At 43.2% G+C, this 27479-nt stretch overlaps 1 protein-coding gene across 1 annotated transcript in view; it reads left to right on the top strand.

The window, feature by feature from the left end:
* The window catches only part of LRIG1 (leucine rich repeats and immunoglobulin like domains 1), a 124340-nt gene that overhangs the window by 21735 nt on the left and 75126 nt on the right, over window positions 1-27479 (top strand). The window contains exons 2-3 of the mRNA XM_017542756.2: window positions 16118-16189; window positions 27154-27228. Of these exons, the coding sequence (XP_017398245.1) occupies window positions 16118-16189; window positions 27154-27228 (147 nt within the window). The remainder of the gene's footprint in view (window positions 1-16117; window positions 16190-27153; window positions 27229-27479) is intronic.

The following is a 27479-nucleotide window of genomic DNA, read 5'->3' as shown; positions in this document are numbered from 1 at the left end:
CAGAGCTAATTGAAAACTATGGCCCCGGTGGCTTTTAATGGGAAAGGGAGCCGAGGTCTGCAGTGGTTTTCTTTAGCAAGAAACCAGAAGGAAAATGGCTCATTGAGCTACTCAGGGAGTTAGTACTAAATTTCTGCAGGCCTGGGTGTAGAGGGTCAGGTTTTCTGAGTTTAGTTTTTAATTTCCTACTCCTTAGTCCCATTCTAGATAAACTGACAGGAGGGTGGTGGTGAGCTTGAGAAAAGGCCTTCTGGGACGTGTTGAAAAAAAACACTGACTCCCCACACCCCACCCTTGGAGATCCATGAGTTAGGGAGATGGTCAGTGGGCTGCATTGTCTAGACAAGTGAGATAATAATGACATGGTAGCCTCTGTTAGTCCTCCAGTCAGAATTTAGTGTGCCAGGACCTGGGAATCTGCATTGTAAACAGCTGTTGGAGGAAATTGCTTTGGAGTCTTAAATGTGAGGGCAGACGCTGAAGGCAGTGCCTACGTTATTGACCTGTGTGGGCCTCCTGCACACAGCAAGTGCTTAATAAACACTTGCGTATTTATTTCCACACCAACTGTGAGTTACCGTTGAGTTTTCTGCCTTGACAATATCCGGGACACTGCTTTATCATGTCCCTGAAACTCCTGCTTGCACACACCTGTCGAGATAACCATGGGTTGGCTGTTCTACACATCTGCCCTTTGGGGTTAACTGTTATTTTCTGCCCCATGTTAACTGGGTTACCTTTTCAGGACCTCCTGCATGCACTGAAATTAGTTGTGTATTAACAAAAAAAACATAAAACTAAAAACTGGATTTATCTCCATTTATTTCCAATTCTGTGGTAGCAACTTCCAGAAAGTCCGTTGAAAGGCGGGAAATAAAAGGTGTGGAGATGGATTTTCATCCTATCACCTAATAAAAGGTGTGGAGATGTGCTGTGGTTAATGTGTAACCTCTTTAACAAGGCTTATGTAGATGTTGATGTTGCCTTGAAGCCATTGCAGGCCTACAAACCTAGGCTGTGTGTCATGTGTTGGTAGGAAGTCCTTGGCTTTGCAGCTAACTCATACCCTCAAGGTTTAATTTTCTTTGGTCAAAACAACCGCCAAGAGCTGTTTGGTAATCCTCCTATCCTGCAGCAGGCCACTCCTATCCTGTAGTGTGCCACTCAAATAGTTGCTGGAGAAGGCTTTAGATCAGCGTCCTCCACGCTCCTCCTCCCCCTCCCCTTTCCGTAGGTGTGTCCCCAATATACTTCTGCATGATTTTACATTTCTGGTTCTGATGATAACATTTTTAAAAATGAAAGAATGGACTTAAGTGACATAAAGGAAGAAAGGTGGACAGGATAAGGTTTGGGGCGAGAGGGGATTGGGCCCTCCTTTTTAGGGGATGACGGAGGTATAGAAACTGATCTTCCCCTTGTAATAAGACATCCTGGGCTGAAGTCCAGGCAGCTTGCCTCTCGGATGAGGTAATTCCAGCCCTACCTACTGCTCCATTGTGCCTTGGCATCTTTGGGGATTGCCCATTTGGAGGGGCCGGATTAGAAAAGGGAGAGCATAATCACAGTAATGTTCTAACAGCAAACTAGGATCATCTTGTCCTGTATTTTTGCCTTACCAGAATTATCTAACTCTTCGTCTGAGAGGCAAAATTAAGGACAGGAGTTTGGATACCATGGAATCCAGAGGGCAGATGACCCCGGGTCATGGTGTGTCTGGCTCAACAAATAACATTTTGAAGTGCCACCTGGCCCTGATGGCAACAGCAGCCATCAGTTAAAAAAAAACAGCTGTTAAGTAAGAGCAAGAACAGGAGTGTTTGTGCAAACAACCTTTAAATTTTCTGATCCTTGATGAATGTTAGTTGGTTTGTGAATTATTAACTTCAGCGTGTGTGAGGAAATACTGGCTCCTTAAGTATATTTTTATGTAAGAAAAAAATAAAAGTGACCACACCCTCATCTACTACCATTTTGGGCTCAGTTTCTGCCCGCTCTCAGGCATATTTAAAGTAGAGGTAGGAATGCTGGCTCCTTATGGACCACATGTGCGTCATGCGTCATGGCACATCAGTTGCCATCACAATTTCGCTTTGAAGAGAATGGAAGTGTTTTGCAGCCTGCTGGGATATATAAGTAGGATGATCCTTACCAGGCTGCACTGAGTATCCAGAGTCCTCGTGAGGACTTTGGTAAAGATCCCAGTAGTTGGGAAGAATTCTGTGTATGGAATCAGAAAATTAGGTTTAGTGAATAATAGGAAGCTGGCTTGAGAAATCTACTTAATGCCACTTAGCTAGCAACTTTTAAAGAGGGTTTTGAGGCAGGTTCTTTAATGTGACCCTGGAGAGACAGCTATCTTTTCTAGTACTTTGATTTATACAGCAGGATGTCTCTCAAGAAGATGTCAGCAGATTTAACTGAGGGAGCTGCAGTGTGGCATCTTGGAAAAGGGGGATTTGAGGACTTTGAGAGATAGGGAGAGACTTGGAGAAATCCATTTGTGAACCTGGTTTCCACAGCTGTTTTTCAGTGGTCTCTTGGACCTCTTAAAGTTGATAGTAATGGACTGCTTATTTCTTTTGACTTTTACTTGAGAAAGAGAATTGTGATTAGGCCTTTATCTGGGGGAGAGGGGAGGCTAAGGGGGAAAGGAGTGAAAGAGGAAGGAGTTGGAGAGAATTGGAGCTGGCCAGATAGGGCTATTTGAGCTTTATATACCTTTGAGTATTGGTTGCTGGATTAATCCTGCAGTGTAAGTCACACTTAGACATGCCTAGGTGTGACTCTTGAGGTTCATTTACTTTACTGTAGGGCCTAAGCTTTGCTCATTTCCAGAAAACACGCTTGCCATAGGAAGGAAGAAGGCAGGTGCTCTGTTTCCCTTCCCCATCTCTTCATTGTCTTCAGGTGCAGTGCCATTTGATATCAGCAGTTCTGAAATACATTGTACACTTTATTCCCATGCTGCAGGGATTATTGCTGACATAGACCATGGATCCTGCAGCCAGCACCCTGTGTATGGAAGTGGAAGAAAAGAAATTCAAGCCGTAAAAGAATCTCTGTTTTGGGGCTTTGTAATGGTGAATTATGTGAATAACTGAATTGAAAAGGTGCCTGGTTTATACCATCCTGAAAACCCAGGCCTTATAAATATTGACACTAGCAGTGTGACAGGCCTGCCGTTTGTTTCATGCCCCTAGGAATAAACGATCTTTTCTCAGGTGCCTGTGACCTTATAAACCATCCTGATGAGTTTGTGCAGGTGCTTTTTGCACTGGTTCTTTGAATTTGAGAGTGGGTGGTTTTCTCTTTGTGCTTATGCAAGCTTAAACCTAACCAAATCTAAACCCACTTTGGCTTATCGATCCTGGTTCACTTTGCCACAAGTAAATGCAGTTGTCAGCACAGTTTTGCAGAGTCATGTTTGTGTGGCCATGAGGACCAGACCTGGGATTAGAACAGCTTTTATTTACTTTGACAGTATTTAAGGACTGAGTGTGGGGGAGTGAGGAGAAAGGAAAGCCGGTTTGGGGAGACTTAGCTGGAGTACAGGTTGCATCTGATAGCCGAGTGCCTGCCTTTTCCAGCAAACTGCTCTCACCCACAATCCTTTGTTTGGTCCCCTCTATCTCAGGGCATAGAACAAAACCAGCCTAATTTCGTTAGTATGAAGTATGCAGGGATGCAAGTCATTCTCCACCCTTCTACCTTCCTACCAAAGATAGCATGTTTGTTGGAGGAAAGTCATGTTGGAGTCACTTGATGTAGGACAGGCCAGGCAGAGACTTTGACAAACCTGCATTTGCCAAGGGAGTAATTGGTAGAACCTGGGAGATTGTGTGTTCATTATATAGCAAGTGTTAGGCTAAGTCCTAGATGTTTTCATAGGGCAGCTGCCTCAATATAGCTGATCTTGTCCATGTCTCATTTTGGTATGTCTGTGAATTGAATGAATCTTGTCTTTCCCCAGTGCACAGAGAGGCTATGGAGTATCTAGAAGTACATATGGTATTTCTTAGATTTCTGCCTGTAACTGAAACTCCAAAAGGAGTTACTGATAATTGACTTTTGATAAGACATTTAACCATCTTTGCTGGTGATTGGCTTAAAAAAAATTGACTCATATTCCACAGGCACCAGTATTCATTATTTGGTTAAGATCTACTTTAGTGAGTGGAATGTACCACTAGGGTCAATCCCGTAAGACACATTCTTTGTGAGTAAATGACCTGGACCTGCAAATGGGAGTGGGATGGTGGGGGGACAGGTGTGTGGTGGTGTGATGCACCGAGCCACATTGAATGTGAATGGGGCCAGGCTAGGTAGCTCACACCTGTAATCCCAGCACTTTGGGAGGCCAAGGTGGGTGGATCACTTGAGGTCAGGAGTTCGAGACCAGCCTGACCAACATGGTGAAACCTCGTCTCTTCCAAAAATACAAAAATTAGCTGGGTGTGGTGGTGGGCACCTGTAATCCCAGCTACTTGGGAGCCTGGGACAGGAGAATCACTTGAACCAGGGAGGTGGAGGTTGCGGTGAACTGAGATCACACCATTGCACTCCAGCCTGGGTGACAAGAGTAAAACTCCATTTCAAAAAAAAAAAAAAGAATGTAGATGGATCTTGTGGAAGAGGCGAGGCATCATTTTTAGGGACCTTGGTGAATGATTTTAAAAAAAGAAAAGTGTGTTGTGCCTCAGTCATTTTCGCAGCCAGTTTTCCATTTGACACAGCAAAATTTTAATATGTTCAAGAATGGAGGTCGCATGCATCATCTGCTTTTTCGTGCTTGTAATTTCAGTGAAAAGGAAGTTCCATGTTTTAATAGCAGAATAGTCTGTGTACAGTATGCATGCTGAAATACTTTGTGGTTTTTGAACCTTGACTTCGTATCTTCTCAGCCATTTCAACCACCAGAACCAGGAAAATCATCACTGCCCCATGCCCCTAAATGGGAAAATTGTGTGGTAGGTGGTCTTTTAAATTTAGAGTGTTTCACGATGTCTTAATACTGCAGAGAGAAAAACTTAGCCTTTTGGCTTTAGCTAAGCATTTCATGACACACATAAACTTTAAGAAGCCCAATGGAAAAAGTGAACAGGACGAGATCCCAAGTCGATAAGCTAGCTAATAAAGTCAGCAACTTCACTGTGGGCCAGACAGCTGACCTTTTAAAACTGTGTGTTTTCTTTAAAATACTTAGCTAGAGATAGTCGCGTGCCTCCCTGTAATGGAGCGGATGTATTCTTGAAAAGTTGTGGGTAAATTCGCTTTTCTAATTTGGCTGATGTAATACCAGGGATCTGCTATCTGTATTTGTGTGATCCACATTGTTAAGTTTTGAGGCAGCCGAGAAAGGAAGAGAGGCTAAACCTAGAAAATAATGTTTGAAGATACCTTGTACTTAATCCACTTGTAGTGCAGAGCATTGTGGCAAATGCAAGTAAACATGGCATATTAGCTTTATAGATTTTGGATGCTTGGGCTTCACACAGGCACCGAGAGACCTCACAGAGATGTTAGTGAGCTGTGGGTGTCATGTCACACTGTTGAAAAATAAAGGATGTGTGTAAGTTGCAGTGGAGGCTGATAGAAGACTCCTATACCCCAGGGAACTTCCGGCATTCCAGGAAGGGTTTTCCTTATTAGAGGCTCCAGCCTGGGAAGGTGGTTACACCCACTTATGTCATTTGTCCCTTAAATTTTTTTGTGGAGGGGGAATGAAGGAGATGCCAATAACACTAAGGTAAGCTGTTGTTTGTACAGATGTATTTGTTTAAAACAAACCACTTTCATTTCCTTCTTTAAATAGGACAAATAGGCAACTTATACATTGCTGTTTTGTAACTAAAAAGGGTGTTTGCCTAAAATTGCCCTTCTTAATTTCTTTAAAAAACAACAACCACCCCAATCACTACATGTCCAGAAGTGAGTCACCACTGAGGTGTTTTTTTTTTTTTTTTTTTTTAAATCTTTTGGCATACATTTCTGTAACATGCGGCTTTTGTACTAATACTTTCATTGATTGGATTATGTTAGAGAGTGAATTGTCAAAAATGAGAGTTAAAAAGGCTCAAGATGCCTGATCCATTCCTGGTCCTAAGAAAGTCCTAGACAAGAGTGTTTATAATAGTGTGAAATGAATGACTCAGATAGGAAGGGATTTTTTGTTTGTTTTCATGTTTTAATCTGTGTCTGTTGCACCCAGAGGAAGTAATATATTATTGGAGGTTTTAAAGAATCAAGAGTCACTGGTATAGAATTTTCTTATCCTTTTATCCCAGCGAAATCCATGGTTGTACCTTCTGCCAGAAAGGCAGGCTTAGAATTTGGCCACGCTGTTCTTAGGTTCTGGCCACCCATTTTATGGGTCTGTGTTAAAATACTCTTTGGTAACAGTGTTCATCTCAGGGCCCTTAGGTGTGGGCATGTAGTGTATAAAATCACTTACCGTTAAGTGAGTGATTCTCACCGTTAAGTGTAGAAGCCGTGTGTTGGAAGAGGAGATTCATCACAGCATCACTTATAGATGGTGACTATGCCAAAGTTTATACAATTAAACTCTGTTGTGTGGAACATGGCCATCAAATAAGTTTTCATTACTACTTTGCATCTTTCCTGTGTACTTCTGAAGTCAGCAAATTTTAAAGCTGCATCACGTTTTCAGAAACACCCTGGATTTTGCATTGGTGGTTTCACAAGAAGCCAATCAATCTCCTGAAAGTGGACATTTAGCAGGCGCTAGATGGTGGAGGGGAAGATGTGGAGGGGTAAAGATGAGGTTTTAGGCAAGGCAAACAGTAATCCGTGACCAGAGGAGCACTGGTGGACTTTACAAAGCACTCGGTGAACCTAGGATTCCAGATTTATCCACCAGGTTAATGTGTCCCCTTTCTCACTTTTACCCATCCCTTATTTCCTGTCCCTTTTACCTGACTTGTTTTCACTATTCCAGAAGCAAAAGTCTCCATTTTCTGCTGCAGTAGAGCGTAGTTTTCATTTACAAGAACCCTCTGCCATTCTTTAACTGAGAGAACCTCTGAGCTTTACCTCTGGCTGCCCACCATCCCCACTGTGAGAGGCTGGCTGGTTGGGATGGATGAGCCTTTGCTCTCCCAGCAGTAGCTGGGGTCCCAGGCTGTCAGGGCACCTAGGGGAACAGATCAGTGGGAGCAGGGAGCACCTGGCTCTGAGGTTCCAACCCCTCTCTGTTCTGCAGAATGACTGGGCTCCCAGGAGGGAGAGATTCAGCCCTGTTACTGGATGGGGTGAGGCTGGGGTGGGGAGGGGGCTATTGTGCAGGTGATGAGTTTGGAAAGTCTCCCGTAGAGCTTAAGGACTATATGAAAGGGTGAATTTGTGTGTGTGTGTGTGTGTGTGTGTGTGTGTGTGTGTGTGTGTGTAGATGACAAAGTAGAGAATAGGTGATCCTAAGTGACCAGACTTCTGACCCCTCCCCCATTTCCAAGCCTCTGCAAAGCACTTCTCTAATAGCAAAGCCAAATGGTGGCTGTAGGCACCTCTTCCCTGCTGGGGTGGCCATGGTGATGTTCCCTTTGTGGCAGGTCTGTGGGAGGATCAGCCTCTGGCAGCAGCTATTCCCTGCCCAAATTCCTTTTGCTTGTAAAGTCCCCACCAACTGCCAAGCTGGTGTGTCGGAGCACCTCCTCTTAATTAAATTAATTAATCTTTAGGGGTTAATGGTGCACATACCATATTAACCAGGGACTATTATGGGAAATTTGTGGGCTTTTCCCCAGTACTAAACTGCTCTAAGCATGAGACTGCTTAAAGTAAAATAAAGCAAAACAAAACAAAACCAGTTATAACTAATTACTTTGTTTCTTTTTGGCCAAACTAAGATTTTTTGGTAGGAAAATCCTGGAATCTCCCATTTTAAGGGGTAGTATAGATAGCAAATGCTAACTGCCTTCAGTGATGGTGAGAAAACAAATTGGGTCTCTTGATTATCTAGTTCAGAACTTTTAAGTGGATCAACAAGGAGATATTTTGTTCTTATGGAAATCAACTTTAATGGCCCTATAGATTAATGTTTGTGAAGGACCTGGCACTAAGGTTTGCTAAGGTTTATATAACCCATGACTTAACTGCCTGGTGGGTTGTGGGCCTGGCAGCGTGAGGCTGTTGTTCTCAACTTTGCTCTAAAACCATTTCTGTCTTGCCCTTTCCTTTCTCGGAGGTCCTGACTTCTTGGCCTTTTTGTTTGCTTATTTTACTCCGTGCCCTCCATTCCTTATTTTACTTTTCTGGCCTCATTTCCCAGGGCTCTTTCTCAAAAAATCATGCTCTTCTTCTAGGCTTAGCTGAAGTCTTGCATTTTCGATGAACCTTTCTCATTACAACTGATTTTTCCCGCTCTGGCTGCCATCTGGACTTCATTCGTGTTATCCACACTAGGTACAACAAACTCAGATCTCACACGGGCAGGGAGATACTGCCAGTGAGTAAAGAGGGCCCGGGTGAGACAGTAAAGAGTGGTGACGTCTGTGGTCATTGGAATGCTTGCTAAATGCAGGTAGTTGATTGTTTCTATTAGGAATGCTGGCCCAGTGATTATTTTCACGAAAAGCTGAGACTCTTAGTTTTTGGTGAAAACTTTCAGATGCTGTTCAGTCAGAAATAAGCAGGTTTCCCTGCAGCCCAGCTTTGTACCCACAAACTACCAGTTTGTAACTACCGATTTACCATTGCAGAATGCTTGCATTAGGAGAGCTTTAGTTATTTGGTCAGGATTCTTTTTTTTTTTTTTGGTAGGGACAGGGTCTCACTATGTTGCCCAGGCTGGTCTCAAACACCTGGTGTAAAGTGATTCCCGACTTTAGCTTTCCAAAGTGCTGGGATTATAGGCGTGAGCCACCACACCCAGCCAGGTGTTTTAACTTGACCAGTAGGTTGTAAACCACTTCAGATCACAGACTAGATCTTATCCTAATGTGTTATCAGTTTATCACAGTGCAGTATACCTTGTAGACAAACAATAAATATGTGTCAAATTTGACATTTGTTGGGTGCTAGAGGGAAAAGATGTAGACTTGTACTCAAATTAGCTACAGAGCAGGATGACGCGTGAACTAGTAAGGTAAAGAAGCACATATAAGAACCTTATGGGATTACGGAAGCAGGCATGAGTTTCTTCTCACAGTTAATGTCATAGGTATTGGACTTCAGAGGCCTACACTAATTATTATAGCTGATTTTAAGGGTACAAATAAACAATGAGTCTGGGTCCATATATGGCTGTATGTACAGTATCTCCTATTTTGAGTCACCTTTAGGTTTCCCTCATTTGCATAGATAATGGTCTATGTAAAATGTTCAAAAATGGAAATAACTGTTACTCATTACTGACTTTGTGAAATGCAACTACCCAGAAGCTTACAAAATGAGCTGTTTATATCATGTTGAGATCTGAGTGATTTTTTTCATTTGATTATTTGCAGAGTATGTTCTTTTGCCAAGCCCCCGTGTAGGGAATATGTGGCTGCTTAGCTGACTGAAGAGAGAAAGCAGCAAGTGCAGAAGCTTCTTCTGAGAGGAAATCCTTGGATAGGATACTAGAGGAATGATTCCAGTTCAAGATGCAATTTCGTCATTTTAATATAAGCCTTTAATGTGTATTATCTGCTTATTCAGTTGTGGTTTTTGGTTAACAAGGGGAAAGCATCACAATAGACAAAAAGATAAGAACATCTAATATTCTAGGATTTAAACAGAGTCTTATTCTCATAAAACCTTACAACATGGGAACATAATGTGGTGATTTCATTGGAACTTGATGTGTACTGTGTAATTCCTCAGAAAGTAAAAATGCATTAGAAACGGTCTTAAAAGCTTAAAGGATTAAATAACTTAAACATTGTTGCATGTTCTTCCTCATTCGCACCGCTTGAAATTTTGAAAGGACCAATCGCCTTTTTCCAGTTAGTCCGAAGCAGGCAATTTTTTTTTTTTTTTGAGACAGAGTTTTGCTCTCGTTACCCAGGCTGGAGTGCAATGGCGCGATCTCGGCTCACCACAACCTCCGCCTCCTGGGTTCAGGCAATTCTCCTGCCTCAGCGTCCTGAGTAGCTGGGATTACAGGCACACGCCACCATGCCCAGCTAATTTTTTGTAGTTTTAGTAGAGACGGGTTTCACCATGTTGACCAGGATGGTCTCGATCTCTTGACCTCGTGATCCACCCGCCTCGGCCTCCCAAAGTGCTGGGATTACAGGCGTGAGCCACCGCGCCCGGCCCGAAGCAGGCAATTTTTTTAACAAGTGGCAGACAGTGCAAGTTCTGAGGTTGAGAAAGAGATGAATGGCGAGAGCCCGCTGTTCCTAGGCCAGAACTGGGTGCCCACTGGTGCTCAGAAGTTGGGTTGTTGGATTGCTTCACACTTTCTTTCCAGCTGTATTAGGCAGTTTAGCAAACATCTGAAAGCTTAAAGTATGCAAAATACTGTAACATTCAGGAGTCCAGACAGAGTTGAGTAATGGGAAATAGGTTAGCCTGGAAACCAAACCGAGTATGAAAACCTCATTCTTCAGGGAACGCTTGTCACAGATTTAGGACCAATTCCTTACACTTTGAATTATCCTGTTAATGTTGAAAAACAGAGCTGTGGGTTGTGCTCCTCTTCACAGTGAGAGACTTTGTCTGTGTTCATCAGTGGTCTGTGAGCAGTGCTTGCTTTTGGGGATGAAGTGATAATTCTGTTGTCTAACAAAATGGGGTTATTTCCTCACCACAGCTCACTCAAAAGTAAACAGAACTTTTTATCCCTCAACTTCCAAGGAGTCAATGAATTACTGTTCACCAGCTTTGAATAGCATTTGCCAAGTTTGTAATATGTGGTTCTGGTTGTAATCCAGGAAGGTGCTGGTCAGATTACAAAAATACCGATTAATCTTATAGAATTATACTCTGAGGGCAGTTTTTATTAAGAGTGTCTTTCTTCTGACTTCAGTTTTTGAAGCTCCATTCCCCTGTTGGGGTAGTTCAGAACTTTTTGTGTGCTTAAAGGACTTGTGTTAATACCCGTGTTGTCCCCCACCACATCTTTTTACATAGTTCTTGAGTTATTGGGTAACTCAGATTTATTTTTTTGATTCAAGTTTCTTCTGTAGGTGACATTTTACTTGAAGTATTTGAGGATTATTTCATGATTTAGACATATTTATTGATTATTTTGTGTTTTAGACACAGCACAATTTAATAGAAATTTCAGTGCTGATAGAAATAACCCATCTGCATTCTGCATTTTGATAGCCACTAGCCACACGGGACTGTTGAACAGTTGAAATACAGCTAGTGTGACCAAGGAACTGAATTCCTAATTTTATGTAATTTTAATTTCATTTAAATACAAATGTAAATAGCCACATGGCTAGTGGCTACCCAGTCGGACAGCACAGGTTTTAGATCATGGTGGCGATTTTGCAGCTATCGAAAGACTTTAGCTCTTCAGATTCCTTGGGTTTGGGGCAGGGGGGCTTGTCAGGAAACACGCTCAGTGAGCAGACTCTCGTTGTGCACGTTAAACAGTTTGCTTTTCAGATGCCTGGATAAAACTTGAAATGTTCTCTGCAGAGATGCCTCTTGTGTGTTCTGCAAATGGTGGGCCGAATGGTCATCTTTCAGCAGATTAGCTGAAAGAATATCTATTGCTGGGCTCAATTGTTCAGAGATCTGCACACCCTTTGTGCAAGAACAGGGAAAATTTGTGTTATGACAATGGCTGACAAAATGTTTAATTAAAGCTGCAATTGGCAGTAACTAAATTCTCTGAGGTTCTTTCCTCTCCTCTTTGCTACTGGAAGGTGCAGAAACGCTTTGACAGCATCTGTTCTACTGACAGATGAATTGTTTTGACAGGAGAATCTGAAACCTTCAACTGAAGACACATTCAGATGTCAGGCCTGGTACAGGGCAATCGTGTTCATAGAAATAAGTGAGATGCTTTAGATGTGTGTGCATATCAGCTGCCACCTGAAAGAAAGGCCTCATTAAAGATTTTCACTGATTAACCCTTTGATTGTTTGGAATCTCAGATGGGAATTCACACTCCTTTCTGCAGAGCTGTTGGGCTAAGTGTATTTCCTTAATTATTGAGAAATGAGTGTTGTCTGTAAGCAATGAAAGGGCGTGAAAAAACTTTGTTTAAAAATTTTTTTAAATTTGGAAAAAAAAAAATGCCAGTGTTGATAACATTATTCACAAAAGCCAAAGGGAGGAACAACCCAAATGCCCTCTGTGATGAATGGATACACGCAATGTGGTGTATACATACATTGGAATATTAGCCTTAAAAAGAAATGAAATTCTGCAGTGGTTCAGTTCCGTAATCCCATCATTTTGGAGGCTGAGGTGGGAGGACTGCTTCAGGCCAGGAGTTCAAGACTAGCCTGGACAACAACATATCAAGATCCCCATTTCTACTAAAAAAATAAAATTTAGCCAGATGTGGTGGTGTGTACACCGGTAGTCCCTGCTACTTGGGAGGCTGAAACAGGAGGATCACTTCAGCCCAAGAGTTTGAGACTGCAGTCAGCTATGATTGCACCACTACACTCCAGTCTGGGTGACAGAGTGAGACCCTGTCTCTTAAAAAAACAAATGAAATTCTGACACATGTGACAACATGGATGAATCTTGGAGACATTATGTTAAGTGAATTAAGCTAGCCATGAAAGGACAAATATTCTATAATTCTACCAACATGAGGTGCCTAGAGTAGTCAGATTCTTAGAGACAGAAGTAGAATGGTGGTTGCCAGGGGCTAGGACAGAGGGGAATGAGGAGCTGGTGTTTAATGAATGCAGACTTTCAGTCTGCGATGTTGAAAAAGTTCTCAGATTCTGGAGATGGACACAACCATGTGATGGCTGCACAACAGTGTGAAGGTACTCGGTGGCACTGAATAGTACACTTAAAAATGGTGACAAAGGCACATTTTATGTTATATGTGTTTTACCACATTTAAAAAAATTACTCTCAGGCCAGGTGCAGTGGCTCACGTCTGTAAACCTAGTACTTTGGGAGGTCAAGGTGGGTGGATCACCTGAGGTCAGGAGTTTGAAACCAGCCTGGCCAACATGGTGAAACCCTGTTTCTATGAAAAATACAAATAAAAAGAAAAAAAAAAATGAGCCTAGTGTGTGGTGGCTGGCATCTGTAATCCCAGCTACTCTGGAGGCTGAGGCAGAATTGCTTAAACGTGGGAGGCGGAGGTTGCAGTGAGCCAAGATCATGCCACTGCACTCCAGCCTGGGCGACAGAGCGAGACTAGTCCTCCCCCCACAAAAAATGTATGCTCAGAGTTTGTCTCCTTGAATTGGGCCAACAAGAAAGTGTCTCTGAAGATTTTATTTCCTGTTGTATTTCCTTGAGGAAAATGTAGTAAATATTTTCCTCATTTCTTAGTCAACCTATTAAGGGTCCACAGCGCTGGCTCCATATCTCAGTCCCTTATTCTTGGACTTAAAAACTGCGAGGGCCTGTTGACCACAGCAGAAAGGGACATGAGCCTTGGTGGCTGTCTTCTGTTTCGTCAGCAGGTGCTATGAGAGGAGAATCACCCTTTCTGGGCGGCACCCTAACACTTGCATGTTGATAGGTGGCTTTTCTAGTTCACTGAAACTCTAAAAGTTGCCGCATTCCGGCTGACCCTGTGAGAACTTCCGTTTCCACTTCTGAGTGTCTCATCTTTGTTGCTGCTTCTTGGCATCTCAGTGTTAAATGCTGATACTGCTAGGCTTCTTGATTGTACTGGAATGGAAGACACTTTGCTCAAGTAGCCTTATCTAAAAAGCAAAATTTGTATAACATTTTTGAAATGTAAATACGTTTTGCCTGCTCTTTAAGGGAAAGACAAACCCAAGGGTGTTGTGACTTAAATGGTTTTATACCAAGTTGCTGAAGACTTGTGGACACTTGCTGGGTAGGAAATGAAGGAAGTGATCTCATTTCAGATAGTCCCAAACACAGCCATCAGTTTAATTGCGTTAAGACCTGGTGAGCCCTAGTTCCACCTGGGCCTCGTGTAAGCCAGAAACACACTGTTCCCTTTGAACCCAATGGCTTCAGGTGTCAGTGGCCCAGATCAGAGGCGAAAACTGGTGGTCCTCAAGCCAAATGTGGCCTGCAGATACGTGAAATCTTTTAAGTTTTTTTTCTTTTTAAGTAATAAAGCAACCCTGGGTGGGCCAAACAAATCATGAGTTCAGATCATGAGCCTCTCTGGAAAGCTTGAGATTACACTGGCCCTTGTTTCGGGGAACAAGAAGCAAATGCCCCTTTAGATGAGTGGCAGACGCTTCCATGTCAGCTTTGTTACACGCCGGTTGGGGTCACCAGGTCTCTCTTGCTTGTCCTCTAAGCTCTTGCCTTTGTGGTTTCTGAGTCTTTCTCTAATATCTCTTCCAGCTTCGCAGTTCCTGTTACCTATAGTGATACGTTACAGTCATTGTAAACTCACAATATCTTTACACTAAGAAACAATATTTCCATCCCCCTTTTTACGATAATCTGCTCAAAACAGAAGAAAATCTCAGTCTGTTCAGTCCTTTTTCTTTTTTTTTTTAAGACAGAGTTTCACCATGTCGGCAAAGAGGGTCTTGATCTCCGGACGTTGTGATCCACTGGCCTCAGCCTCCCAAAGTGCTGGGATTACAGGCATGAGCCATCGCACCCAGCCTTGTTCAGTCCTTTTTTTGATGTGAAGGAGTTCTCTCAATTTGTGAATTGGTTGGGATTTCTGGGTACCCACTAATAAATACCCCCAGGCACAGACAAGCTCAAACTTGAGTTCAATATGCAGTTTAAAGCACCACCACCTTCAATCTTTATGGTAGCATAATCTCTGGACAAATTGCTTTTAATTCAGGACATACCATGAATACAGAAGTACCATTAGTTTCAAGTGTAGTTTGACTTTTATTTAGATGAATGTCTCTGAGTTCACAGTGAAATGGCTCTCAGCTCTAGGTTAGTATTGATTGAAATGTCTCTGGAGTAAGTTTAAAAGATTGTTGCAATGTACATGACACTTTCAGGGACTGGAAACTTTAAACTCACAATTAGTCGTACTGTTAATTGGCGGTAATGTCAATGGAATTAATAGCTGAGATGAAAAATGTTAACCTCTTTGGCAGACACAGGGCTAGACTTTGGAGGTATGGAAAGATTACTTTCTGTGCAAAGAAAGTTAGGGCCCATTTGGATCACATCTTTGTGGCTTCTGTTCCTGAAAGATGAAGCTGGTCTGGTTGGGGTTGTGGTCACCTAACGGAATAGTGTCCAGCTTGCTCTTTTTCCGCCTCTAAGGGTATGGCTGGGTTATAAAGCAGGGAGGGATGTAATGCAGAACCATTGACACAGATGCTATCATCTTGAGAAAGCTGCTTTCCTGAGGCTTTCCCTGCCTGTGGTTAACACCAACAGGAATTTCCAACAACTAACTGGCCCTTTTTTTCTGTGTGACTGTTCCTCCTGGTTTATAACAGCATCCTTGGCTTTTGTCCACCAGATGCCAGTAACACCTCCAACTCTTTGCCATCAGTTGCGACAACCAGAAATGTCTCCAGACATTGCTAAGTGTCCTCTGGGGGGCAAAATCATCCCTGGTTGAGAGCCACTGGTTTAGACAACGAAGGGTTTCTTTTCTTTTTCCCTTTTCTCCTTTACTACTGCTTGATGTTGATGCCTAGGAAAACATTAATTTTAAAAAATGCCATTAAGAATAGCCTTGGACTTGATATGGTGCAAAGCATTTGGACCAGGACACTTTAATGTAGGTAGAGGACTGGCTCACCTTAGAATTTCTTTCAAAGTTGATGATAGTGAAATGATATTGATTGAAATTCATTTGGGTTTAGTCAACCTCGGGTCATTTGGGTTTTCACAGAGTTGCCTGGAGTGCCTTATTTATGGATGTAGGTGGAGAAGGGGTATGTCTGTGAATCTCAGTATCAGTATGGATACTTGACACATGATCATGGGGTGGGGGCTAGGATTTTAAGGGTTGGGGAGACAGGAGAAGAGATTTCTGAATCTTGGGTATGATGCCTAGTGTTGATTCCATTTTTTTTTTTTCTCTCTCTCTCTCTACCAGAAACCTGAGTTACAACAAACTCTCTGAGATTGACCCTGCTGGTTTTGAGGACTTGCTGAATCTACAGGAAATGTGAGTCTTCCCCAAACCTCTGGCAGGTGGAAGGATGGAGAAAATCCTCTTTGGGAAAATCCTCTCGTATTGCAGCATCGCCCACTCCCCTAGATCTGCAGTCTAAACTTGTAGGAAGAAACATTTGTGTATGGGCTCTGTTGATGAAATCTACTCTTGTTTATCTCTCCCTTACTGTAGGCTCTCTTTTCCTAGGCTGTCCATGAAGGGTGTGTTACAATTCAGTAGGCATAGAGCTCCTGGAAATCCTGGGCGTATATTGGGTGTATAGCAGAGTCCTTTCATTGTGGGAAGCCTTATAACAGGAGTGACACACCTGGGCTGGTACTTTCTCACAGTTCCTGGGGAGGTTGAGCAGCCCACTTAACAGTGGCATGTGATGCCAGCCCACCTCTATTTCCCAGGAAGTAAAATTATAGAAGGATGGACAATGGCGGCTTACCTGTTTGCCTCCACTGCCACACAGAGCAAGGCATGACTGCCTTTGGAGCTCTAGGCTTGCTGTCCCTTGCAGGGTCTTTTAAATCAGGCTGCAATCTTTTCTTCCTTTTAATGTAAATAACTCTTTTTGATGTAGATATTAGGATTATCAGGAATTTTCGTTCCATGGAGACTTTATAGAAACCTTCACATATGTGTAGTATACATACTGTAGAAAAATTGGCCACTATAGAAATGTATGAAGAATGAAAATCACCAGTGTTCTTACCCAGACATACCCATTGAATACCTAGTAAAAACTATTACGTGTGCATATGCAATTTTAGGATCAAACTGTACATCATGGTTTTATATCAGTCTTTCTTACTTATCCTTACATAAGATACTTTATCATGTAAACTAAAATTTTTTGAATGTCTGGTTTTAGTGTCTTTATTTGTTTTTTTGTTTGTTTGTATTTTTGAGGCAGAGTTTCGCTCTTGTTGCCCAGGCTGAAGTGCAGTGGCATGATCTCGGCTCATTTCAACCTCCACCACCCGGGTTCAAACCGTTCTCCTGCCTCAGCCTCCCAAGTAGCTGGGATTACAGGCATGTGCCACCACGCCTGGCTAATTTTGCATTTTTAATGGAGACAGGGTTTCTCCATGTTGATCAACCTGGTCTTAAACTCCTGACTTCAGGTGATCTGCCTGCCTTGGCCTCCCAAAGTGCTGGGATTATAGACGTGAGCCACCATGCCTGGCCCTGTTTTAGTTTTTGTGTAAAACTACTATACATAGTATGTGTGGATATTCCATATATTATCTACCCAGTACTTATTTTATTAGACATCATTAGGTAAGTTTTTCACACATTTTTGTTGTAAGTAACTGATAAAAGTCTTATTTATTATTATTATTATTTTTTTTAGACAGGGTTTCACTCTGTGGCCCAGGCTAGAGTGCAGTGGCGTGATCTTAGCTCACTGCAACCTCTGCCTCCTGGGTTCAAGTGATTCTCAAGGCTTAGCCTCCTGAGTCACTGGGACTACATGTGTGTGCCACCACATCCAGCTATTTTTTTAGTAGAGATGGGGTTTTGCCATGTTGGTCAGGCTGGCCTCAAACTCCTGACCTCAAATGATCTGCCTGCCTTGGCCTCCCAAGGTGCTGGGATTACAGGCGTGGGCCACTGCACTTGGGCTTACTTGTTATTCTTTGATTCCATTATTGATGACATATCTAAGGAAACTTTAATTTCATCAGCTGGTACAATTTGCAAAATACTTGCATTCCATGCCCTCATCTCCAAATTCTCCAGATTGGCATTTATAATTTCTGCGCCTGTTTAAAAAAGGTGTAAGCTTCCACAGTTAAAGAAGCATCAGAGCAGGAAGGGGCCTTGGAAATGCTTTCTCCAGGACCTTCATTCTCCCAGTGGATCAGTGAGCCCGTGGCAGGGGAAAGGAAGTTTGAAGTGGGTCACTGTGTTAGTGTGCTAAGGCTGCTGCCGTGACAAACAAATAGCACAGGCTGGGTGCCTTAAACAGCAGAAATTCATCTTGTCACAGTCTGGAAGCAGGAACTCCAAGATCAAGGTACAGGCAGGTTTGGTTTCTTCCGAGGCCTTTTACTGCGCCCTCACATGATCTCTCCTCTGTGTGCATGTATGGTGTCTCTTGTGTGAGTCCAGATTTCTTTTTCTTGTAAAGACACTAGTCATTGGATCAGGGACCATCCATATGGCCTTATTTAACCTTAATCACCTCTTTAAAGGCCCATCTCCAAATGCAGTCACATTCTGAGGTACTGGGAGTTAGAGCTTCGACATACGAACTCTAGGGGAACTCAGCTCAGCCCATCGTAGTCACCCAGATGATAAACCCAGTCCATCATGGAACTGGTTAGGTTTGTAACCCAGTGCTTTCCCTGATCCAGGCTGTCTTTAATGCTTGTGGTTAGAATATATTCAAATTCTATGTATATTTCTAAACTTAGTGGTTTCTTATAGGATTGAGGAATTCTCTCTGGCATCATTCAGGCTTTCATTGAACACTTAGTCGAGCATCTGCTCTGTCCAGGAGCTGTTCTGGGTGCTGGGGCTATAGGAATGAAGAAGACACTAATAAGGATGGGACAGGGGAGGCACAAGTGAGATGCCCAACACAGGCAAAACTTATGGGGACACCAAAGACTCAGCAGTCAAAATAAAGGGTATTTTGATATAGCATTTTGAAAGTCAGAATGATTGCCAAAACAACAGCAACAACAATGCCAATATAAAAAGCTTAGACCAAGAAAGGATTAATAATACTGATTCCTTTCCTTTTGCCTCTGGTTCCAGGATGGCTTGACAAGGCGCTGTTGCTGTTTTTGTCTTCATTGAAACTTTTCATATTTTGTTCACCATGAATTTTGTTTTGCATTCATTTTGATATTTTAAAAATATTTGGTTAATATATTATTTGTCCTGGTGACTGGGTTTTTGGCTGTCCCTTGAATTTTGTGCCCCTCCCTACCCAATTTTAGCCATGCAGACAAACCTCTCCTCTCACTGAATTTATATTAAGTTGAAGGAAGCCATGGACTGAATAAGGAAACCAATAAGACTTATTGGAGATAAGTGGTAGCGGGGAAATAGAGAGTAATATGGGAGTGTGTTTTGTATGCAGAATTTTGGAGGCATGATAACGGAAATAGGGTGGTCCAGAGGGTCATGACTGAGCAGGTGTGAATGATGAGGACAGGGAGCACTGCAAGTACAAGGCCTCAAGAAAGGAACAGGCTGAGGGCCACTGTGCCTGGGCAGGGGTATGTGGCCAGGTGCTAGATCCTTTTATGGTTTCAACCATCAGTGAGCCCTGTCCATCAGGGGCAGGCATGGTGTATGCTCTGGTGAGCATTTTCAGTGTTGTTCTAACTCCCTGTTCCCCTTGTTCCTTGGCCAGACAGGCTTTCACCTTTCATTTGCTTTGGCCCCCGTGATTTGCAGAGGCTTTATTCAGCACTTCTTAGAGTTTATGTCCCACCCAGTTCTAGAACTGAGCACTTCCACCCGTCCTTCGTTTTAGATACTGGTTATGAGTTTTAAAAATATATTTCTTGCTTAGGAACAGCCACAGTAATTGTAGCAGTGTGCTAATAAACCTTTGGGGAATAGGACATCACTTAACCCTAACACCAACTCTGTGATATAAAATTTATTTATTATTATTATTATTTTTCATGATGGAGTTTCACTCTTGTCTCCCAGGGTGGAGTGCAATGGCATGATCTTGAGTCGCTGCAACCTTCACTTCCTCGGTTCAAGTGATTCTCCTGCCTCAGCCTCCTGAGTATCTGGGATTATAGGCACCCGCAACCACGCTCAACTAATTTTTATATTTTAAATAGAGATGGGATTTTACCATGTTGACCAGGCTGGTCTCGAACTCCTGACCTCAGGTGATCTGCCTGCCTCAGCCTCCCAAAGTGCTAGGTTTACAAGCATGAGCCATATTGCCCAGCCTGTTATCAAACATTCCTTCCTCTCCCTCTCCTCCCCACCTTTCCTGGAGTATTGCTGTGTCACCCAGGCTACAGTGCAGTGGCATAATCTCAGCTCACTGCAACCTCCGCCTCCTGGATTCAAGTGATTCTCATGCCTCGGCCTCCCAGGTAGCTGGGATTACAGATGTGCACTACCACGCTTAGCTAATTTTTGTATTTTTAGTAGAGATGGGATTTCGCCATGTTGGCCAGGCTGGTCTTGAACTCTTGCCTCGTGTAATCCTTCCACCTTGGCCTCCTGATGTGCTAGGATTACAGGCTTGAGCCCCTGCACCCAGCCCATTAAAACATTTTATTTGTAAGCATGTTCTCAGTTGGGTGCAGAAGGATCACTTGAGCCCAGGAATTTGAGATCAGCCTGAGCAACAAAGTGAGTCCCTGTCTCTACAAAAAAATTAGCTGGACGTGGTGGCCCATGCCTGTAGTTTAGGTTCTTAGGAGGCTGAGGCTGGGAGATTGCTTGAGCCCAGGAGGTTGAGGCTTTAGTGAGCCACGTTTGCACCATGTGCTCCACCCAATAGAGCAAGACCTGGCCTCTGAAGAAAATGTAAGAATAAAAGGAATTTTTCTGCTTTTCAGAAGAGGAAATAGACACTGAGAAAAGTTAGAGAAACTTGTTGGTAAAGCTGAGAGTTAAACTCAAAACTGGTGCTAACCTTGAAGCTGCACTACCTTAAATTTTCACATCCTTCATCTTAACCCTCATAGTCAACTGAAGATAAAAAGGATCTGAAGCATGGGATTTGGCTGAAATTGCCTTAGTGAGTGGTAGAACTTGACCCATGCTCCAGTATAATCCTGGTCCACATGCTCTGTGGCAACAATACCTTCTGAGTGTCCAGGGTGTTAAGATAGAAGTCATCTCTTAGGGATTCAATATGATACAGTGGGAAAAACTCATTTTGGTAGCAAACAGACTTACATTTGAGTTCTGGTTCTGCCCCTTCCTAGAGTCCTGAGACCCTACACAAGTTACTTAGTGCCTCAGGGTTTCCTTTCTTTCTTCTGTAACATTGACATGGTAACACATTGTCAATGTTACGATGTTACATGGGAGAGACTCGTTGAATTTGTATCGTTTTTCTCTCCTGCTACTTTTGGAAGTGCACAGTCCTCCAAGCTGGGTGCATTGTTTAGAAATGAATCTTTGCAGGCTGACAGGTTGAACGTCTTACCATTGTGATGGCCTCTTGTTCCTGGTGTCACTCCTGTTCTGTGGGATGGATGAGACGAATTCCCTGGTGCCTAGAACTGTAGAACTTCTCACTGATGAAGACCCAGGCCCTTCCCTAAGGGAATTTTAGTAAGTCGTGGAGATAGAAAGAGGCTGTCAGGTGTGAGGGGTGGGGAGGTGGGGAAGGATATTGAAGAAAGGAAAAAAAATCATAGCTGACATGCTGTTGCTTCAAAATTAACCAGTCTCCAGCATTGCCTGGGCTGTCAGCTCTCCTAAACCCTGCAGAGCCTTCGGTCTGGAGCCCTCAGTGAGAATGGAGCCACAGGCTGGCAGAACAGCAGGCGGTGGTTTAGCAGTGGTTTTATTCTGGAGGTCTCAGAACCACATGACATTGTAGACTGGCTGGAGAGAGAAGACGAGGCCCCTGGAGGGCATGAGGACACTTGTGCAGCTGTGTCCAAGCCACACAGCCTTCACTGCCCACAGCCCTGAGGAAAGCCCACCAGGGAGTGCCTCCAGCCGGGGTCCTGGCCAGCAGGCTTCTCTATTAATAAGAGGAGCTATTTATACAGTCCTCTGTAGAAACTGCTTTGGATCACATTACTGCCGCCTGGCCTGCGAGTGCCTGCTGTGGGTGCTGCCATGTGTTTGCCAGGGCCACTGACTTGGTGAGAAAGCCTCAAGCGTGCCCTACTATTGGGTATTTGTGGCTCATCCCACTCTGTCAGGCGGCTGCTCCCCACAGTGGGTATGTGTGAGTGGGGGCATAGGGGATGGTAGTATGTTTAGGGAGAGGGTGAAATAATGAGGGTTGTCATTTTGGGGTACTGCTTTTTGGCTGTGATTTACTATTATCTCTTTTATGGTGGTGGTGTAAAGACAGGATCTCACTCTGTTGCCCAGGCGGGAGTACAGTGATATGGTCATAGCTGATTGCATGCTTGAACTCCCAGGCTCAAGCGATCCTACCACCTCAGCCGCCCGAGTAGCTGGGACTACAGGCATGCACCACGACTGCTGTCTAATTTTTTGTAGACACAGTGTTTCCTCATGTTCTCCAGGCTAGTCTCAAACTACTGGGCTTAAGTGATCCTCCTGCCTTGGCCTCCCAAAGTGCTAGGATTACAGGTGTGAACCGCCACCCCTGGCCCTACTGCCACCTCTTAAGCATATCCTGTGTATCTGTCTATATCCTCAGATCTTAGGTTTAGTTATTTCAGCTGGATCCTCCGAAACCCCTACAAAGCTGGTAATTGTATTATTTACATTCTTGAGAAGTGGAAAGTAAGGGACAGCAAGGCTGAGTGGCGTACTTAGCATTGGATTGATAAGGGGTAGAATTGAAGTTGATTGAACTGAGATCTGAGTTAAACATCTGAACTGTATAATCCCATCCTAATAATCCCTGCTTTATAACTGTGCCTCAGTTTCCTTTCTTAAGAAATTTAGTGATAATTTAGTACTTTCGTCAAAGTGTTAGCATATCATTCAGTGAGATATTGCACATAGAAAACTTAGAATAGAGTCTGGCACATAGTAAATGTTCACCTTTAATATTGATTATTTTGTTAAAGTAATTATATCCTAAAGTAATTTTATCTGGCCATCTTGTGTAGAAACCACATATCATAAAGTCTCACCAAATCAACTAGTTTATACATTATTCTCTAGTAACTAAAGCAAAATAACACTTACTGATTAAGTGGCCCTGCTTCCGAAACCCATATTTCTACCTGATACTGATGGCATTTACCTTTTAAGAAACAAAACCAGCTGCAGTTTCAACCCCTGCCCAACTTTGACTACTATTAATTGCAGCTCTGTCTGTATTTGGGAGCAATCAAAAAACAGCCTCTATGTCTACCAATAGTGGATTGGCTAGACAAATTATGGTTTGTTCATACCAGCAGAGGACTACTGTGCCACTGGTTAAAAGAACAGTGGAGACCTCCAAGGTATATTACTAAAGAGAAATGGTGGTATTCAACCGTCTGTTTAATACACATGCATTTGTGGAAAAGAAAGACACATATACATTTCTAGTAACTAGTAGCAGCAGCTGCTCTTTGGAGGCAGACCAGAGGATGGAACTGCAAGGAAGCTTTATTTTTCACTTTGCATTCTTTTTTTGAAATGGTTTGAAAACTTTATTCTGTGTTTATACCAGCTATTCAATAAGTAAATAAATAGAGCAAGAAAAAGCTGGGCATGGTGGCTTACTCCTGTAATCTCAGCACTTTGAGAGGCCAAGACAGGCAGATCACCTGAGGTCAGGCGTTCAAGACCAGTCTGGCCAACATGGCGAAACCCCATTTCTACTAAAAATACAAAAATTAGCTGGGCATGATGGCCCGTGCCTGTAATCCCAGCTACTCAGGAGGCTGAGGCAGGAGAATCGCTTGATCCCAGGAAGCAGAGGTTGCAGTGAGCCAAGATCGCGCCAGTGCAGTCCAGCCTGGGACACCATAGAGTGAGACTCCATCTCAAAAAAGAAAAAAAAAAAAAACCACTATTTCTGCATTGGTTTGACATTGTTTGTTGAAGCCAAATTTGATTAAGATTGATTAAGATGATGATGATGATAGAGTACTCTGAAATATCCTTTTTCACATTTTGCAGCCTACAAAATGTAAAACTTCCTTTCAGCCAATTAAATGGAAATTTTGGAAGAAAGCTGAGGGACCAGACGGTCCAAGCTGGCCTTATGGATTGAGCTGGGAAAGGACCCACCCCCAGGTTCTCTCCTGGGTTCAGGCAGTCCTTTTACCTTACTTATACATTCTCCAGCCCCAGGGTCCGGCCATGATTCATGGTCTGATGCATCTGAGGCACTTCTTAATCCTGAATCATCAAGAAAAGGTTTAGTAATAGAGGCCAGACATTTTGGAGAGATTTTTAGGGCTTTGGATGGAAGTAAATTTTGCGGGGAGATGGGGGTCAGGGGAAGTAAATTGGGGAGGGACGGTGTATAGGGGGTAAGGGATAGAAGACTGTACAATCGTAGATATTTAAAAAAATTTCACCAGGCACAACCTTTAATTCCTAAAATTTCCTTATTCATGGAGACTCTGCTAAACTTCCTGAGTGCCTTTCCCCTCGAAGCTGCAGCTGTGCTATTTTTGACCAGTCTCTATTTCAGTCTGGCAAGGAGTTCATTGCATCTCAGAGTGAGCTGGGCCTCTGCTGCTTTCTGAGAAGAGTATTCTTGTTTCAACAGGAGACAGAGTGAACAAAGAGGGAGCCAGCAGTGGTGGAGCTAACAGACTTACTCTGAACAGCGGTTATTTTTTCAGTAGAAATGATTTGGAAGTAAGCTCATGGTGCAGAGCATCTCCTCGGGGCTCCAACTGTCCTCTCTGTAAGTCAGGCAGCCCTGTTGCAATCAGAGCCCACTGTTTCTGACTGAGTCTCTTGGCGTGGGGCTGCTCATCTAGACATACAAGGCCCAGATAAGTTCCAGCAGTGGTCCACCACCCTTGTATGCTCCACTTGCAGCAGTTCTGTCATGATTAAAAATATCATGATGCCCCTTGCCCTTGTTCATTTACTTCTGTGAAATTGGGTGGAGCAGTTTGTTAGGCTCATCAGGTGTAGCCCCCTGCGGAGAAGTCCTTCCTCTTTGTTTCAGATTTAAAATCAAGTGAGATCTTAAACTGGGTAAAAAACAACTGCACTGTTACCTAAGGGATTATGAGCTTTCCGGCTGGCCTTTGAGCCCGTTGCTCTCCTCTGGTTTGTAGTCATACTTTTTTCAGCTCTTGACTGTGTCCTCTCTAGTTGTGTGACCCTAGACTGGTGACTTAAACTGGTCTGGAGAACTTACCTGTAATGTAGAGAATGGTAGTAGTTACCTGGTACCTGACTCCAGGTTGCTGTGATGGTGAAAGTGCATGAGGCATGTCGAGTTTTTGCTGTAATAAGGAAATTGAAGGTAATGAGGAAGAACTTAGACTTTGGGGCTAGCCATCCTGGGCCACTGCCACTTAACTGCTGGTGACCTTAGTCAAATTACTTAACATCTGTGTTTCAGTTTCCTCATTGGTGCTGTGGGAATGTTCCTGGGACCCACTTCCTAGGGCTGTAAAGACGCATTAATATACTGAAAAGCTCTTAGACCTGTGCCTGGCAGATAGTCAGCCTTCATTAATTTACCTGCTTTTGTTTTTGTTTCCACCATCCTCTGTGTTTTAGAATAAATCGATAAGCAATGAGGAGTTCTTAGGCAAGCTGCCTGATTGGCAGCAGGTTCTGACCTTAGTTTTTCTTGCTCTGATAAAACCTGGGGGTCTCTCGTAATAATAGGTGCATTGATGGATACCGTGAAAATTTATTAGCTGAGATTAAGACTAATGGGGAGTTTTCAGTGTCCCTGAGTGAGGATGGGAAATGGATCACAGCAGGGTTGGAGGAGATAAAAGGTGAAGCAGAAACAATCTGATTTAAGGGGCAGTCAGATAAGAGACTGTTAAAGTAATTAATTGTCTATTTCAACACACAAACAAGGGCCCTTTAAGTGGAGAAAGGATTTGCCACATGATACGGATCTGCCTGCTCTCTGCCAGATGCTTCAGCCATGAAGCTATTGAAACAGGCATTCTGTGTCCCACAGCCCAGTAATTGCCAAGCTTCATCCCTAACTGGCTTTGGCACTGAAGAAAGAAAATGGGATAATTCAAGGCCTTTCCTTTTTTTTCCCCCTCCCTTCTCCTATTCATTTCTATAAAAGATAGCAGACAACCAGATTATTCTGTTCAAGCACATGCTAGCTGTATACTTGTATGAGTACAGCTGTCATTTCAGTTGCCTTGTCTTCAAACAGAAACAAGATGCTCTATGTTACACATACCTCCCTTAAAAAACTGAGATTAAGAGAATCCAGTTTTATCCTCTTGACTTTGCATTGCAAATACAGTTTCTTTCTAGTCCATCACCTGGCAGAAAGCCTGAACACTGTGCTTTGGTTTTCTTAAGGATTGTTAGGCTCACTTTGCAAGTCTGATTTTGGATTCTCTTCCCAGATTTGGAAATACATGTCCATGTAAGGAGGCCAGATTGCACAGCCTCTGGGGGCAGACCAGGCAAGCTATGCTGTGGTTCATGGGCTTCCCCTTCAGTTAGGAGGTATTAACTGTGGAAATACAAATTTAGACTATTTGAGCAGGAAGGGAGCTTGGAGAGCAAATCTTGTCTGTGGAGAATTTTCAGAGTCTCTGTGCACAAAAGTGTGTGCACATACGTTCATTTTCCTGGGAGCTGCATCCAGAGGCTGCATCAGAGTCCAGCTGGAACCTCAAATAGAAGAGAGTCTCCGAGTCCATTTCCCTTGTTATTTCACAGATGAAGCACTGAAATAATTGGCCCCACGTGTACCAAGACCCTCAGAACTGCATGTGAGCCAGCGCATGAGTCTCTGGCTCTTGTTCCACACATGTTGCCCTTGGCAAGGGCAGGTTTCAGCCCACGGGGAGTGTTCTCACCCATGGTCTTAGGGGCACTTTTGTCTGAACCTGCATCTTGGCTTGTTCTCGCTGTTCCTTGTCGTGATTTCTGAGCTCAATGGGAAGCTGATAGGAGACGTGAGATGCTTCCCCTTGGTGTTTATTTCTAGCCATGGGTGTGATCAATGGCTAGTTTTTGTGACCTCATGTGACTTCCCTCCCTTTAAATACTGCTAAATTCTTTCTCTTTTCTCCAACATTAGAATATAGGTTTACCGTGGCAGACTCAGCAGTGTTTTTTTTTTTTAATTTCTCTTTTATGCATATGATTTCAGACTAATTTAAACGCTTTAAGTGATTAATTTCTTGTTGTTGTTACAGGTACCTCAATAACAATGAGTTGACAGCCGTGCCATCCCTGGGTGCTGCTTCATCGCATGTCGTCTCTCTCTTTCTGTAAGTGGTGCCATTTGGGGGACTCTGGGCTGCGTGGTGGGGCCATGGTGTTTGTCACCTTGCCCTGATACTTGGTGGCAGAAGAACTTGAGTTCATGTGCTCACTGGTGAAGAAAGACCTTTCTTCATGTGGCCCTAATGATCATGACAAATGCTTTGCTTGCTGTTTTAGGGTTTGCAGAATTAAAAGCTGGAAGTTTTACCGTATCTTTAATTTGTAAGGAAATAGGTCTTTTTTTTTTTTTTTTTTT

This window comes from Cebus imitator, unplaced genomic scaffold (genome assembly GCF_001604975.1).
Source record: "Cebus imitator isolate Cc_AM_T3 unplaced genomic scaffold, Cebus_imitator-1.0 Scaffold147, whole genome shotgun sequence".
Taxonomy (NCBI): Eukaryota; Metazoa; Chordata; class Mammalia; order Primates; family Cebidae; genus Cebus; species Cebus imitator.
This window is presented reverse-complemented; position numbering and strand designations above follow the sequence as displayed.